General features: G+C 47.9%; 1 protein-coding gene and 2 pseudogenes across 1 annotated transcript; 1 reads left to right on the top strand and 2 right to left on the bottom strand.

Annotated features, from left to right (window-relative positions):
* Nucleotides 1-98: 98 nt before the first annotated feature.
* LOC147957741 (uncharacterized) lies at nucleotides 99-1,353 on the bottom strand (annotated as a pseudogene).
* Nucleotides 1,354-1,640: 287 nt separating this feature from the next.
* On the top strand, nucleotides 1,641-4,309 carry LOC147957740 (uncharacterized; annotated as a pseudogene).
* A 7,992-nt stretch (nucleotides 4,310-12,301) lies between these two features.
* On the bottom strand, nucleotides 12,302-14,961 carry LOC125528856 (F-box/LRR-repeat protein At2g43260-like). The gene is made up of 2 exons (XM_087535106.1): nucleotides 14,810-14,961; nucleotides 12,302-14,289 (listed from the first exon to the last, which is right to left on the bottom strand). Exon 2 carries the CDS (start codon nucleotides 14,275-14,277, stop codon nucleotides 13,132-13,134), a length of 1,146 nt encoding a protein of 381 aa, XP_087391232.1. The 5' UTR covers nucleotides 14,278-14,289; nucleotides 14,810-14,961; the 3' UTR covers nucleotides 12,302-13,131.
* Between the last annotated feature and the right edge of the window lie 204 nt (nucleotides 14,962-15,165).

The following is a 15,165-nucleotide window of genomic DNA, read 5'->3' as shown; positions in this document are numbered from 1 at the left end:
TATTGGACGGAGGGAGTAGTTAAGTTCATGTGAGATAGATGCTCCCAGGGCACAACAGGTGAACAAGTAGTCGAAAACATTAAGTTGGAGCAGGGCATCTTATACCACCATGGGGTATGGAGATACAACTTCTTCTCGTGTCTGAAACATTGGATGTGAAGACATGCTCTCTTGGAGGCGATGTCCAGTAAGAGTCAAGCTGTACCCATACTCTTCAAATCCCAAATTTCCTATAAACACACCATCAATGTCACAATGCAACAGACGAAGATGCTTCTCAATCAACAGCTCATGCTTGTTAATCATAGCCACCGTAGGGTAAAATCCCATCCCCGAATTAATCAGTAGTGATGTCTCCATCTCTAACAAGGTAATCCGGTATTGAAAGCCCCATGTCTCGACATCATAGTCCATATCCAACAATGACCCCACAGTTAAGGATGGCACGGCACAAAGGAAGGGCACAGCCCATATCCAACAATGACCGCAGATCGCCAAACTGTCCTGGGCAGCTATCTGCCAGAATGTCTCAGCTACGGTGTCAAATACCAATATGTTGAGATCCGTTGCCCAATGCAGATTACCACGAAGGTGGACTGGTGGACAGTGGGAAGACCAGGTAGTGATAAAGTCTCTTCTGAAACTATCCACCATTTAATGCATTTGGCTGGTCCGAACCAACCGTGAGCACGAAGTAATCAGGCAACTCAACTGTGATGTCACTCCTGGTGGTTATCGAGTATGATACCCAGAGCACCCGGTGTTATCCAGATGTAGAACCCGACTATATTCATGCCTGGCCGTCGTGGAGGATGTGGCACGGACGCACATTTGTGGGTGGCTGGGTTGCTGCGACGAGATGATCAGGAGGCCATCACACACGGCATGGTGTATAATTGTGTCAAATGTGCATCGGATGACCGACCGTATCTTCTGACCAATTGAGGCTCCACACTGGCAACACTAAGGACGGCAGAGCAGAGGCGGAGACAGGGGGGTGCAAGCAGGGGTCAGACCGCCCCCCCCCCCCCCCCTCCCCAATCGCCTCGCCCCCCCCCCCCCCCCCCCCATGACGCTTCGTTAGTAGGTACTAGTATTACCAGTAGTTTCTACGTATAGGTGTTACGTGTACATGCCGCTTCTGATCTTTTTGTTGTTGGACATGAAAACTTTCTAGCCCAAGTGCCCAACTGCCCAAGGCCCAACGTGGAACCATCAACCGAGCCTCGATTGCTAGATGTACGTATATCAGAAAAAAGAGACCTGCTATCAATCTACCCTTATCCTCCCGGTAATTTCGTTCGTGCGATCAAGTCTTCTGGTTCTGTACCTCCCTGCGCCGCCGTCGCCCATCGCTCGCTCACGGTCGGCTCTTGCAGTCTTGCTGCTTTTGCCGCCGTCGCCCAGGGCAGTGGTCCAACACTCCAGTGCATGCGATTTCAATCAAAAGACAAAAACTACTTGTGTACTTCATCGGCATCATACATACATCAACAGATCAACTTCAACTCGGAATCAAGGTACGTCACTGAATCACTGTTAATCTTGATGAATTAGCGCAATTTCTACAAAGATAATAGTTTAATTTACTGCTTTGATAAGGTAGCATAATAGTTTTCTAATGCCACTCCTTGTTTAATGTTCCAATGACTGAAGGATGAAGAGGAAGAGTACAGCAACAATAGATTCGTTTTTCAAGCCTATTGCTTCTAGCTCTAATGCAACTGAAAATGCAAATCCACCGGAGGAGCAACCTGTTGTAGATGATACTTCCAGCCCCAATCTAGTTGATATGCAAACTGATGATCAAAATATTGTGGCACCACTAGAAACTATAGAAGAAGGTAGAACTGGAAGCACAAAATATGTGAGGGATCCTGGTACACGCCAACAGATTTGGGAACTCCATCCTGATAAGCAGGATGAAGCACGTCGATTCTATGTTTCTAAGGGCGCTTTTCATCCATACATGAAAGAGTATCCATATAATGGAACAACAAAAAACCGTCGCCGATTCCACTATAGTTATTTCACTGATTGGCCTTGGCTAGAGTATTCACTTGTCACACATCGTGCATACTGCTTCTATTGTTTCCTCTTTACGAAAAAGCCAACTGGAAAGTGTGGTTCAAGTGCATTCACAGTGGATGGATTTATAAACTGGAGAAAGGTGAATGATGGCAAAGATTGTGCTTTTATAACCCACATGGGCAAAGATTCCAACTCAGCTCATAGCTATTCAGCCCGCTATTATGAAAATCTGAAAAATAGATTGAACCATATTGACAAGGCGATGGTACAAGTATGTACAAAAAAGGTTGCAGCTGCAAGGTTAAGACTTAAAGTCACAATTGATTCCATTAGGTAAGACTAAGTTTATTTGTTTCAATAATTAACCTAGTATATTTTGTATTTATGTAAGACTAACATGTCCTTTGTCTGTTATTTCATTAGGTGGTTAACATTCCAAGCTTGTCCATTTAGAGGACATCATGAATCTCCAGGATCCCTAAACCAGGGTAATTTTCTTGAGTTGGTAAAGCTTTTGGCTGCTTATAACAAGGATGTCAGAGATGTTGCCTTGGAAAATGCTCCACAAAATGCCAAGTACACCTCACACCCCGTTCAGCAAGAAATCCTTGGTTTACTTTCCAGGAAAGTGCAGAAAAGTATTAGAGAAGAAATTGGCAATAGCAAATTTTGTATAATGGTGGACGAGTCTAGAGATGAATCTAAAAAGGAGCAGATGGCACTGGTCATTCGGTTTGCTAATAAAGAAGGGTACATAGATGAGCGCTTCCTTGACATCATACATGTTAGTGACACTGCTGCATTGACTCTCAAGGAGGCAATTTGTACTGTCTTAGAAGATAATAACCTGAATGTACAAGATATTAGAGGTCAAGGATACGACGGCGCAGTAACATGCGAGGGGAATGGAATGGATTGAAAGCTCTAATATTAAATGAGTGCCCTTATGCTTATTATGTGCACTGCATGGCTCATCAGCTCCAATTGGCTCTTGTTGCAGCATCACGAGAGGTACACGAGGTGCATAATTTTTTTCAGCATGCAAATTTTGTGATAAATGTTGTTAGTGCGTTGTCTAAACGGAATGATGAGTTATTAGCTAATCAAGCTGCTGAAATTGCACGTGGCGTTGAATTGGGTGAGCTTGATACGGGAAAAGGGGCAAATCAAATAGGCTCTTTACAGAGGCCGGGAGACACGAGGTGGAGTTCTCACTTCAAGTCAATTAATAGCTTGAGGAAGATGTTTGCTGCTACGATTGCAGTTCTACGAAGTGTAGCAAATGATCGTTCAGTCACAAGATATTCTCGTGGAGATGCAGTCGGCGCCCTAAAGATGATTATCTCTTTTGATTTTGTATTCATTATGCACCTCATGGAGAAAATTATGAAGATCACAGATGTTTTATGTCAAATGCTCCAAAGAAAGTCTCTGGATATTTTAAACGCATTAGATTGTGTTGCAAACACAAAGTTTCTACTTGCTGAACTAAGAGAAGATGGTTGGGAACCACTTCTAAAAGAGGTTAAATCTTTTTGTCTGAAGCATGATATTGACATCCCCGATTTTAGTTCCAAGTATGTCTCTTTTCCTATATCTAGATTGGAATATTAATCATCACAAGTATTTTAATCTAATATATGTTGCCATTTGTAGGTATGTTGATATGACTAAATCTCGAAACAAGCATGACAACACCACAACACTTCACCACTATAAAGCAGATGTATTCAATGTTGCCATAGATCAACAGTTGGTCGAGCTAAATGACCGGTTCAGCGTTCAAAGCACTGAGCTATTGAGGCTTTGTGTATCCTTGAATCCACTGCATGACACATTTGATGTGACAAAGATATGCACTCTAGCAGAAAAGTTTTATCCTGCTGATTTTTCTAACCAAGACTTGGCTCGGTTAGAGTCTCAACTTATCCATTTCAGAATGGATGTTCGCTCACATCCAGACCTAAAATGCTTGCATTCACTTGCTGATTTGACTGTTGGTTTGTTCAAAACTGGTAAAGTTCAGGACTATTCCATGGTTGATAGACTATTGCGGTTGGTTATTACTCTTCCAGTTTCAACGGCAACCACTGAGCGAGCCTTTTCTGCTATGAAACTAGTGAAGACACGTCTTCGAGGCAAAATGGGTGATGACTTTCTTCAACATTACATGATTGTCTACATTGGAAAGGATATAGCTGCAAAAGTCACATCTGATGAGATTATCCACATTTTCGATGGTACTCGTAGAGCTGAATTTCAGTTAATAGATATGTAATTTTTTTTCTTGCTAAACATACGTTGTCATGCACTCATATCAATTCTACTATTGAGACTATATTCTTGTGTGGTGTATAATTTGGAATGATTATTATCTGTCTCGCCCCCCTCATGTTCAAATCCTGACTCCGCCCCTGCGGCAGAGCGGTAGATGCCATCTCCATGTTTGATGATGGGAAGCGAGGCCTGACGGCGATGGTGGTTGAGGATGGGCACGTCGGTGGAAGTACTGCTGAGCCACGACTTGCAGACCACACGGCAGCGGAGTACGTTTCTAGAGGGCAGCCAGATGAAGATCTCGCCAACAACAAGCTACTCTGGTCGGCCGTCGAGCACAGTCGCGCCGCTGCTGTTCGGCATGCTGATAAGTAGAAAAAAAGGAAAACATTAGTAATGTACAGCAGACGTCGACATATTCACGTCTCGCTGAAGGACGTGAGAGGATAAAATAAAATCAGAGATAAAACTTATCATTATCTTGGATACTTAGTAATTTTCCGGTGCTAATAATTGTTCAATCCGGAAAAAGAACTGCAGATACACCACCATGCACCATCATACATTCCTGAACAATTGATCGATGTTCATCTTTATATATGCTTCACCAAATGTCACTGAACATCACTGAAATTGATGTTTTCTTTTGTTGAGGGAATCACCGAAACTGATGTCGGTTCCATTCCGATGAAAATGGAACCAATACACAGGCTTCAAACCAAAACAACCTAGCAGCAACGCATTCCAGCAAACCATAGCATGCTGATCAAGATAGCACCAAACCCTAGATCCAAAAGCAGCAAGCAGGAAAGAAAAGACCCCCGCAAAGGTTCCAGGATATCACCAAAGCCTTTTCTCCCAGCAGGTGAAAGTCAACAGGTATCGATGGGAAAGCCGCATGCACGGAGGAGATCCAGTATTGTACGAACGTCCTGGTATTGCGCCCTAGGACTCGCCGGATCGGGACGCCGTTGTTCCCTCCGTGCGGCTCCGGTCGAGCTCGTCGGATCCCCACCCTTCGCGTGATGACGAGAAGAGGGACGGGGGGCCTGCCGCCGCCGGCGCCAACACCCCAGTTGGTCAGGGACAGGGCCGGAGCAGCCGTGCCGCCACCGCCGGGGGGTTTTGGACGGGGTGCTGCCGGCGTTCAACCTGGTGCGGCAGGCGCGGCTGGCGGAGCCGGCCGGGCCACTGCTGCCTCTGGGCGGCCAGGCGGCAACCATGGGCTTCGGCCGCCGATGCATGCGGCTGCCAGACAGCCCGCGCGGCACGCGGGTAAAGACGCCCAGGCCAGAGGCGTCGGTGCAGCTGGCGCTGGCCGTGGCGCTGCCGCGGCGTACCGCCCGACTGCGCCAACTCCTACAGTACCTTCGGCTGTGGGCAGGGGCGATGGGACTGGACAGAATACTGTGGTGCCGGCCCAGGGTCTTGCACCACCTCGGGGAGCTCCCACGCCGCACTTCGTAGCGAGACCGGCTCAGAACAGGTCGGGACCGTCGCAGACAAGGCAAAATTTGGCAGTTCCAGAGTCCGTTGAGCCACCCCGAGGGCAATGGGGGGATGACGGTGTGGATGCGTACGGACAAGGGAACCACCGTGGTTCCTCATCTACGGGTGGCGGTCGAGGATATGCCTGGCAGGGTGACGGGTCAGCGGAGCGACCTTTCCTTGGGCCTCCGGGTGGCTTTGTCGAGGGGACATCCGGCCCAGAGCACCGCCAGAGAGGTAGCTACCGTGGATATCGAGGTGGTCGGGGTGGTGGCCGTGGGAGGTTTCGTCGACAGCCTTCGCCCCCGGCTGCTGTTGACCATGAGGCGATAGCTCTTGAAGCAGATAATGCTCAGTCTACCGATCTTACTGGTCAGGCGATGGAGGTGGTAACGGCACTGGCTACTGTTGAGGTTCCTGTGCCTGGGGCGGCGGCTGTGGCATCGGACAGGTCTAATTCTGAGAGGGCAGCCAAGTGGGCGCGCAAGAAGGAAAAGATGCTCTGTTATCGGTGTGGTGAAAAGGGTCATTTTATTGCAGAGTGCGTGGCCGAGTTGTGTGACTCATGTGGCAAGCCAGCACATGCTTCGGGAGAGTGCCCGGTCTTGCGTGACCAGGCTCCGGCTCTGACTATGTATGGACTATATTGCGCGGAGCTGTTGTTCTTCGAGTCCCCGGTTGCGAGGGAGATCCCAGAGGAGCTACAAGGCCAGAATACCGGGATTGTGAAAGCAACACAGGGCGAGGTGACTGAGGCTCAGATTATCCGGAGGCTTCAGGAGTTGGTACCAGGGGATTTTCAGTGGGAGTTGGTCAGCGTAGAAGCTAATGTCTTTAAGGTGGATTTTCCTTCTGTGGAGGATTTACAGAAATTGTTGAGTTTTGGCTTGTGTAGAGTTCCTGGTACTACGTGTATCTTGGAGTTTCACGAGTGGACGAAGGTGGAGCCTAAAGGAAAGCCGCTTACGCAGATCTGGTTACGGTTCTCTGGGGGCCCATCTAAGCCTCTGCAGGATGTTCGAGTTGTAGTCAGCATGGGTATCATGGTTGGTAAGACGGAGAGGGTGGATATGGCTTTCACTCGGGCTCATGGAGTGGCTCGGATTTTGGTGAGTGTTCTGAATTGGATTTCATGCCTGATGTGGTACACTGGACCTATAGGGGAGAGGTATTCCCACTCGACATAGAGTTTGAGGACGCTGAGATGCCTGCTGATGGAGTTGCTGGGGATGATGTTGATATGCACGAGAGTGATGGTGGTGCAGGAGCCAAGGGGGCGCCACCCGAGTCTGATCGAGAGGGGTCGACCGGGTCTCGCCCAGATGCTTAGTTGCCTAGGGAGGGGACCGGGGTTGAGCCGACACCGTCACATTCGGTGTCCACGACGACACTGCGGTTTGGGTCCTTTGCGCCTGCTTCTGCGCCTCCCAGACTGTGGAGCGATAGGGTGGAGACTGATGATGTGCTTGAGCACACGCTTCCTATATTGGACATTGCGGGATCTGCAGTTCGGGTTGTAGCGCCGGAGGTCGCGCCTCTTTCCCCTGCTTCAACGGTTGCCTTGATTCCGGCAATGGCATCTTCGTCCGAGATGGGCCTTGGAGGTCGGGGATCAGGGCAGGTGGTCGTGGCCTCCCCCCATCCTATTATGACGCCGGTGGTGCCGGCCACGTCGGGGCCCGCCAGCGCTAGGTGTGGGAGCCCGAGGCAGGTGGCCTCGGTTCCTTACCCTCAGGACCTGGTTGTGCCACCCGCGTCTCTCATGACGCCGGGGGAGGGGGGGCTGGGGCAGGAGGCCCCAGACATCCCGTCCTCGTTTGCGGTCAGGAGGACCGCCCCATCAGCGACTTCGTCACTTCGCTCTGAGCCGGTGGTCAGGGCAGGAGGAGGGACTGGGCAGGTGGCCCCAGTTGTCCCGTCTCTTGTCCCACCCGCCGGGCACTTGTCCGAGGGCATTGGGAGCCCGCGGCCTCCTCATTCTCGAGAGGAGGTTATTGCTTTTGGCGGCATCCCAGACCCGGTCTCGACGGGGAGATGGATGAGTGCTCGCGTTCTGGACCTTCCGGAGGTGGACGATATGCAGCAGCGGTGCGCTATGAGGGCGGCCAAGCTTCATGATGCTGCGATCTCTGCTGGTATGTCCGTTAACATATCTAATTCTTTATTGCATTTTGCTCCTGAGGAGATCATTAATAATGCAAACCAATTAGGAGTTTCTCTAGGCGCTACTGATAATGAAATTTCCAATTCGGTGAATGATATGTTAGATTTAGAGGCGGAGAGGGCCTTAGAGACTATTCGTAATCTGGCTGCGGTCAAACCCATGAATGATGCGGAAATTGATGTGTTAGGGGTTAGAGTGCTAAATAATCTATGTGCGGATCTAGCACCTTCTAATCAGGAGTCTGAGGGCGATGATGCGCCCTTAGATGAGCTAGCTGGCGGTCCCGTTGAACCCGGTTATGAGGACCGGGTGACGGAGCTCACTAAGCCTAAGCGTAAGTGGACACGAAAGATTTATCCCGATTCTGCAGTTCGTAGGAGTGCTAGGTTTCGGACTGCTAAAAAATTCCATGATGAACTATGAAAGGAATCTTTTGGAATAGCAGAGGTCTGAAGGACTTGGCTAAAAGAAGGTTTCTTGCTGAAGCTTCGCTGGAACATCGGTTAGATTTCATTGGTTTATCGGAAACCGGTAGAGACAATTTTGCGCCGCAGTTCCTCTCCTCTCTTGTGGGAGGTATTGATTTCGATTGGCATTGTCTCCTGCCACGAGGTAGATCGGGAGGTATCTTACTGGGAGTGAGATGTGAATCTCTTGAAGTCCGGAGTGTAGTAATGGGTGACTTCGCGGTTAAGTTTCGACTTAGGTCTAAAGTTGATGGGTTCAACTGGGCTTTGGTAGCGGTCTATGGTGCCGCACAACCCGAGCTTAAACCAGAGTTTCTAGCGGATCTTGTTCGGATATGTGGGTCCGAACAGCTTCCGATTTTGGTCGGAGGTGATTTCAATATCATTAGGAGGAGAGAGGAGAAAAATAATGATAACTTTGACGGTAGGTGGTCATTTATGTTCAATACCATTATTGAAAGCTTAGATCTAAGGGAGATAGAGCTTTCTGGTAGAAAATTTACCTGGGCTAATGCTTTGCCAAACCCGACGTATGAAAAGCTTGATCGGGTTCTCGCCAGCGTGGAATGGGAACAGAAGTTCCCTCTTGTTACAGTGCAAGCTCTCACGCGGGGAATCTCCGATCACACACCATTGTTCGTCGACTCAGGGGAGCCGAATCATATGGGTAACAAAAACACCTTCTCTTTTGAGATGGCTTGGTTCGAACGCGAGGGGTTCTTAGACATCATAGCCAGAGAGTGGGCCAAGGGTGTCGGAGGAAGGACGGCGGTCGAGCGCTGGCAGAATAAGATTAGGCATTTGAGAAGTTTCTTACGGGGTTGGGCTAAGCACCTCAGTGGGGTGTATAAGATTGAGAAGGATAGGCTCCTCTCTCTTATACATGCCTTGGATGTAAAAGCCGAATCCGCGATGTTGCTGCCCGCCGAGCTCCAGCTTAAACATGAGGCGGAGAAGAGGCTGAAAGAACTTCTCCGCGAAGAAGAATTGAAGTGGGCTTTGCGTGCCAAGGTCCGCAAAGTAGTCCATGGGGACGCGAATACTCAATTCTTCCACCTCATTGCTAATGGTAAGCACAGAAAGAAGCGGATCTTTCAGCTCGAGCAGGATGAGGGCACTATTTTAGGTCAGGATAATCTCAAAACTTATATTACCGAATACTATAGACAGTTATTTGGACCGCCGGAGGACAATTGTGTGTCCCTCGATGAGTCCAGGATCGAGGACGTGCCTCAATTGTCTACTGCTGATAATGATATCCTGGTTGCCCCGTTCTCGGAAAAGGAGGTGTCCGATGCTATTGCACAAATGAAGAACAATAAGGCTCCCGGTCCGGATGGGTTCCCGGCTGAGTTCTATAAAAAGTGCTGGCACATTATTAAGGGGGATTTATTACCAATGTTTCATGATTTATTCTCCGGGCAGCTTCAACTATTTCACTTGAATTTTGGAACTATCACATTGCTCCCGAAGAAAACGGATGCTGTGAGGATTGAGCAGTTCCGACCGATCTGCCTCCTCAATGTTAGTTTCAAAATCTTCACCAAGGTCGGGACTAATAGGCTCACACAGATTGCACAGTCTGTGGTGCAGCAATCCCAAACTGCTTTCATGCCGGACAGGAACATCCTTGAAGGGGTGGTTGTTCTTCATGAAACGCTCCATGAAATCCATTCCAAGAAATTAGATGGAGTAATTTTTAAGGTGGATTTCGAAAAAGCGTACGATAAGGTTAAGTGGTCATTCCTCCAACAGGCACTGCGTATGAAAGGTTTCGATGATGCCTGGCGCCGACAGGTTGACTCATTTACGCAAAAAGGGAGTGTGGGAATTAAAGTGAATGACGACATATGTCATTATTTCCAGACACATAAAGGCCTAAGACAAGGAGATCCGATGTCTCCTATCCTGTTTAACATTGTGGTGGATATGTTAGCAATTTTGATAGGAAGGGCGAAGGAGAATGGTCAAGTTGGTGGGTTGGTACCTCATCTTGTTGAGGGAGGTGTTTCCATCCTTCAGTACGCCGATGATACGATCATCTTTATGGAGCATGATTTGGCCAAAGCAAGAAATATGAAGCTAGTGTTATGCCTGTTTGAACAATTGGCCGGGTTAAAGATTAACTTTCATAAGAGCGAGTTGTTCTGCTTTGGTAGAGCCAAAGACGACCAGGAATCTTATAGGCAATTGTTTGGGTGCGAGTTGGGGAGTTTATCCTTCTCTTACCTGGGTATTCCGATACACCATCGTCGGCTAACAAACAGCGAATGGAAATGCATCGAGGATCGATTTGAGAAAAAACTGAGCTGTTGGAAGGGTAAGCTCATGTCATACGGAGGCCGTTTGATATTGATTAATTCGGTGCTCACGAGTATGCCTATGTTTCTCTTATCTTTCTTTGAGGTCCCAGTTGGTGTTAGGAAACGACTGGACTTCTATCGGTCGCGTTTCTTTTGGCAGGGTGATGAACTTAAAAGAAAATACCGGCTTGCTAGATGGGACATCATCTGTAGACCGAAGGACCAAGGGGGTCTCGGCATTGAAAATCTTGAAGTTAAGAACAGATGCCTTTTTAGTAAGTGGTTGTGGAAGCTGTCTTCCGGGACTGAGGCCATGTGGGCGCAGATCCTCCGCAACAAGTACCTTCAGACTAAGACATTATCCCAAGTCGCAGTCAGGCCGACTGATTCGCCTTTCTGGAAAGGACTAATGAAAGTCAAACAATCTTTGTTTAATAGGACGAGATTTGTTATTGGAAACGGTACAAGTACACGTTTCTGGGAGGATACTTGGCTTGGTGAATCACCTTTAGCCATTCAATATCCGTCTTTATATCGGATTGCTCAACGACGGGACATGTTCGTGGCAACGGTATTCCAATCTGCCCCCCTTAATGTTCAGTTTCGACGGTCGCTAGCGGGCAATCGATGGGAATAATGGCTCCATCTAGTTAGGAGACTGATGGAGGTTCAACTTTCTCACCATCCCGATATATTGCGCTGGAAGTTGACTAGCTCTGGAGTATTTACAGTTAAATCAATGTATATTGATGTTATTAATTTGTATGCTATTCCAACTTCCAAGTATATTTGGGCTGTCAAAGTTCCTTTAAAAATTAAAGTGTTTATGTGGTTTGTCCATAAACAAGTTATTTTAACAAAGGACAACTTGATTAAACGCAATTGGACAAGACCTACTAGGTGTAGTTTCTGTGATCGGGACGAGACGATTAAACATTTATTCTTTGATTGCCCGTTGGCCAAAGTCCTTTGGCGGACGGTCCATATTGCTTTTAATATTACTTCACCGACTTCGGTCAATGCTTTATTTGGGACATGGCTTAATGGGGTTAAGCCTGAAATAGCAAGACATATTCGGGTTGGAGTTTCTGCTTTGTTATGGACTATCTGCAATTGCAGAAATGATTTGGTTTTTAACAGAACATCACGGATTCATTTTTTGCAGGTTATTTTCCGAGCTACGGCACTGATCCGTTCGTGGTGGCTACTCACTCCGATGGAGGCCAGGGAGCATTTGGTTACTGGATCTCTCCGCTGGGAGATGGTAGCTCGGGATATCTTCAACCGGTTTGGATGGCGGTCATGTAATAGGATAGGCAATTAGTTTCCCTATCTATTTTTAGCCAGCCGGTTGTGGCATCTTTTTCGGGCTAGCTTGTGTATCTAGCCGTCGGTCGCTCTGGGTGAGCTGCATTTATCTTTTGCTTGTTGTTTGGCTGGAGACTTTGAAACCTTGTTGACACCTTTGTTAATAAGATGGCCGTATGCATCTTTCTGATGCAGAGGCCGGGGAGACCCCCTTTTCGAAAAAAAAAAGGTGACAGTCAACTAATAATGGTTCATATATAACGGGAAAAAAATGACAATGCATGTACTGGATTAACAATCAAACACAAAACCATGGATGGGCCTGCACAGCATGAGCGCAGATGCAGCTTTGATGCGTTTGGTGGCCCGAATGGACAGTTTTACCTGCACCGCGGATCCTTGAGGCAACACTATCACCAGCCTTCCAGCAGACTACAAGATGATGATTAAGAAGACATATCTTGTAACTTATGCCTTTCAAAAGAAAGGGAACCCTGGACACAAAAGCAACAGCAAAGCTCTTTTCTCCGAATGGTTAGTCAATGAAAGAAAATACTTGTCGGTTTCTTTTTAAAAATAGCTGTACTGAAGCAGCAATCAGACACAAAACAGTAGTGGTGAACAAATTACTTAGTGCTGTAGTAACAATCAGAGACAAAACCATGGTGAGCACAAAATTACAGCCAGCTTCTCAAATATGCCTGAAAAAAGACATCTCTACACAGTCACGCGACCAGATGCCAAAAGCAATAGGACCAATGTGTGTACTGAACATGAAACATCAAAATATTAAGCTACAGAAAGGAATAACTATAGTATCCATTTCAACAAAAAAATGCCATAACATCTCATGGAGGAATCGGCCATTCCAAACTGCAACCACGCCATTCGTTGTTTTTAACATTGCAAGCTGAAAGTAAACATGAGAGGGGAGAACAGTAAACGATTCTGTAGATACTCCATTGTTTAGAAGTTACAAGTTACAACATCAAAGTACTGAATGGTAAGAATACAAGCATGGCCCATATGGGACAGATACTCTATGGGCACAGCAAACAACTAGAACAAAGCATTAACATGGAGCACGGCATCTTTATAACACAATGGAGAATGGGGGCTCCTGGTTCACAGCTTCTTCTTCCTGCATCTCAAACAATGGAAGTGAAATCATGCTCTCTTGGAGGCAATGCCGAGTAAGTGTCCAGCAGGATAAACGCTCTTCGCTTTCCACATTACCTAAAAACACACCATCAATGTCACAATGCAACAGATGGTGAATATGCCTCTGGATCAACAGCTCACGCTCATTGATCAGAGCCATCCTAGGGATAGATTGGAACATCCAATTAATCGGTGGTGATGCCTCCATCCCTAACAGGTCAATCCGGTAGTGAAAGCCCCAGGTCCCGGCATCATAGACCTGCAACACCCAAACATCTAATGTGGCGCAGTCAGGGGCGACGTGGCACAAAGCAAGGGCCTCGCCCATATCCAACAATGACACCATATCGCCCAACTGTGTTGGGCGGCTCATCTGCCGGAATGTCTCGGCTACGGTGTCAAATACTGTTATGTTGAGGCCCATTAGCCAGTGCAGGCTACCACGATGGTGGACTGGCGGACAATCGGCAGACCGGGTAGCAGGAAAATACTTTTGTTCTGAAACTGTCGGCCATTGGATGCATCTTGGCTGGCTCGAGCCCACCGCGTGGATAAAGTAATCAGGCAACTGAAATGTCTCGTAAATCCTAATGGGTTTCGTGTATGACACCCAGAGTATCCGGTGTTCTCCAGATGTGTGGTGCCGGTAGAAGCCGACTACGTCGATGAAACTGAAGCGTGGCCGTAGTGGAGGACGTGGCAGTGAAGCACACTTGAGGGTGGCTGGATTGCAGATGAAGAAATTGGCTTGCTGCGACACGATGAGGAGGCCATCACAGGCGGCTTGGAGTTGGAATTTTGTCAAGGAGCCTTCATACCGGATGACAGGCCGTATCTTTAGATCATTGCAGCCTCCGACGACGCGGCAGATGCCCAATTTGTGTTGGATGATGGGAAGCGAGGGCTGGCGACGGTGGTGTCCGAGGATGAACGCATCGGTGGATGTGCCGCTGCGCCACGACTTGCGAACGGCACGGCAGCGGAGCACATCCTTGGGCGGCAAGCGGACAAGGATCTCGTCAACGACGAGCCACTCGGGCAGGTCGTCGAAGGCGGTCACGCTGCTGCTGCCCTGCATGCTGATTGCTCGCTGACAGGGAAAAAGAAGAAGAATCAAACATTAGTACAGCGCTCGAAAAAGATGAAAAGGGATCTGCTAAGAAATCACTCCGGGTGGTATTTTGTGTTATGTTCCTCTGTGACAAAGATCGTCGGTGCTGTTTCCCCATATCTTTGCACTAACAAATTGTTGCGCCCTTGACGCTAAGAAAAATGTAGACTGTACTATTTGCATTCATGTTGTACACGCCCTCTGATCCTAACATTCACGTATATAAAATGTATGTAAAAGATAGTAGTATAACCATTTTAATTGTACAATCTACACAAACCTAATATGGAAAATTCGCTAAAAATATGAAAAAGCACCATCCTGATGAGCTCAAAGCCCAGCAGTAGAAGGTGCGGTGGGAACCAAAAAAAAAACGCTCCAGTGATTCCGGAGAAAATGGACGGATTTGGCGCAAGAAGAAACAACTGCTCCGGCGATCTATGGATCTACCGGCTTAAACTAAAGGAGAGAATGGGCGGAAAGAGCCGAGGGGGTTTACTCTGGAGCGGGCTCTGGCGGCGATTTCCGGCGGCACCGCGACGGTGCTCTGTTCCCGGCGGCGGCTCTGGACGGGAGGACACGGACGATCTGGGTGGGGCGGAGATATTAGACCAGCAATTAATAGAAACCCTTCCTCTGCACGGGCGGATAGAGTCACCACGCAGTCACGCCCGAAAGCTTCCCGGTGAAGATGGCAGTGAGCGGGCGGTTTTGGGAGCGAAAATCCCGAGGAAAAATGGCGGCCAGAGTGTTGTCTTCTTGACGACGCTAGCGTGAATACTTTTTTTTTTTACATCATTACAGACACAAGCGCTCATATACACGCACATACATTCATCCCCATGAACGCACACA

Source organism: Triticum urartu, chromosome 7A (assembly GCF_056163025.1).
Source record: "Triticum urartu cultivar PI428250 chromosome 7A, HENAU_Tu73, whole genome shotgun sequence".
In the NCBI taxonomy this organism is placed as follows: Eukaryota; Viridiplantae; Streptophyta; class Magnoliopsida; order Poales; family Poaceae; genus Triticum; species Triticum urartu.
The sequence above is the reverse complement of the archived record's forward strand: the minus strand, read 5'-3'. Positions and strand labels throughout refer to the sequence as shown.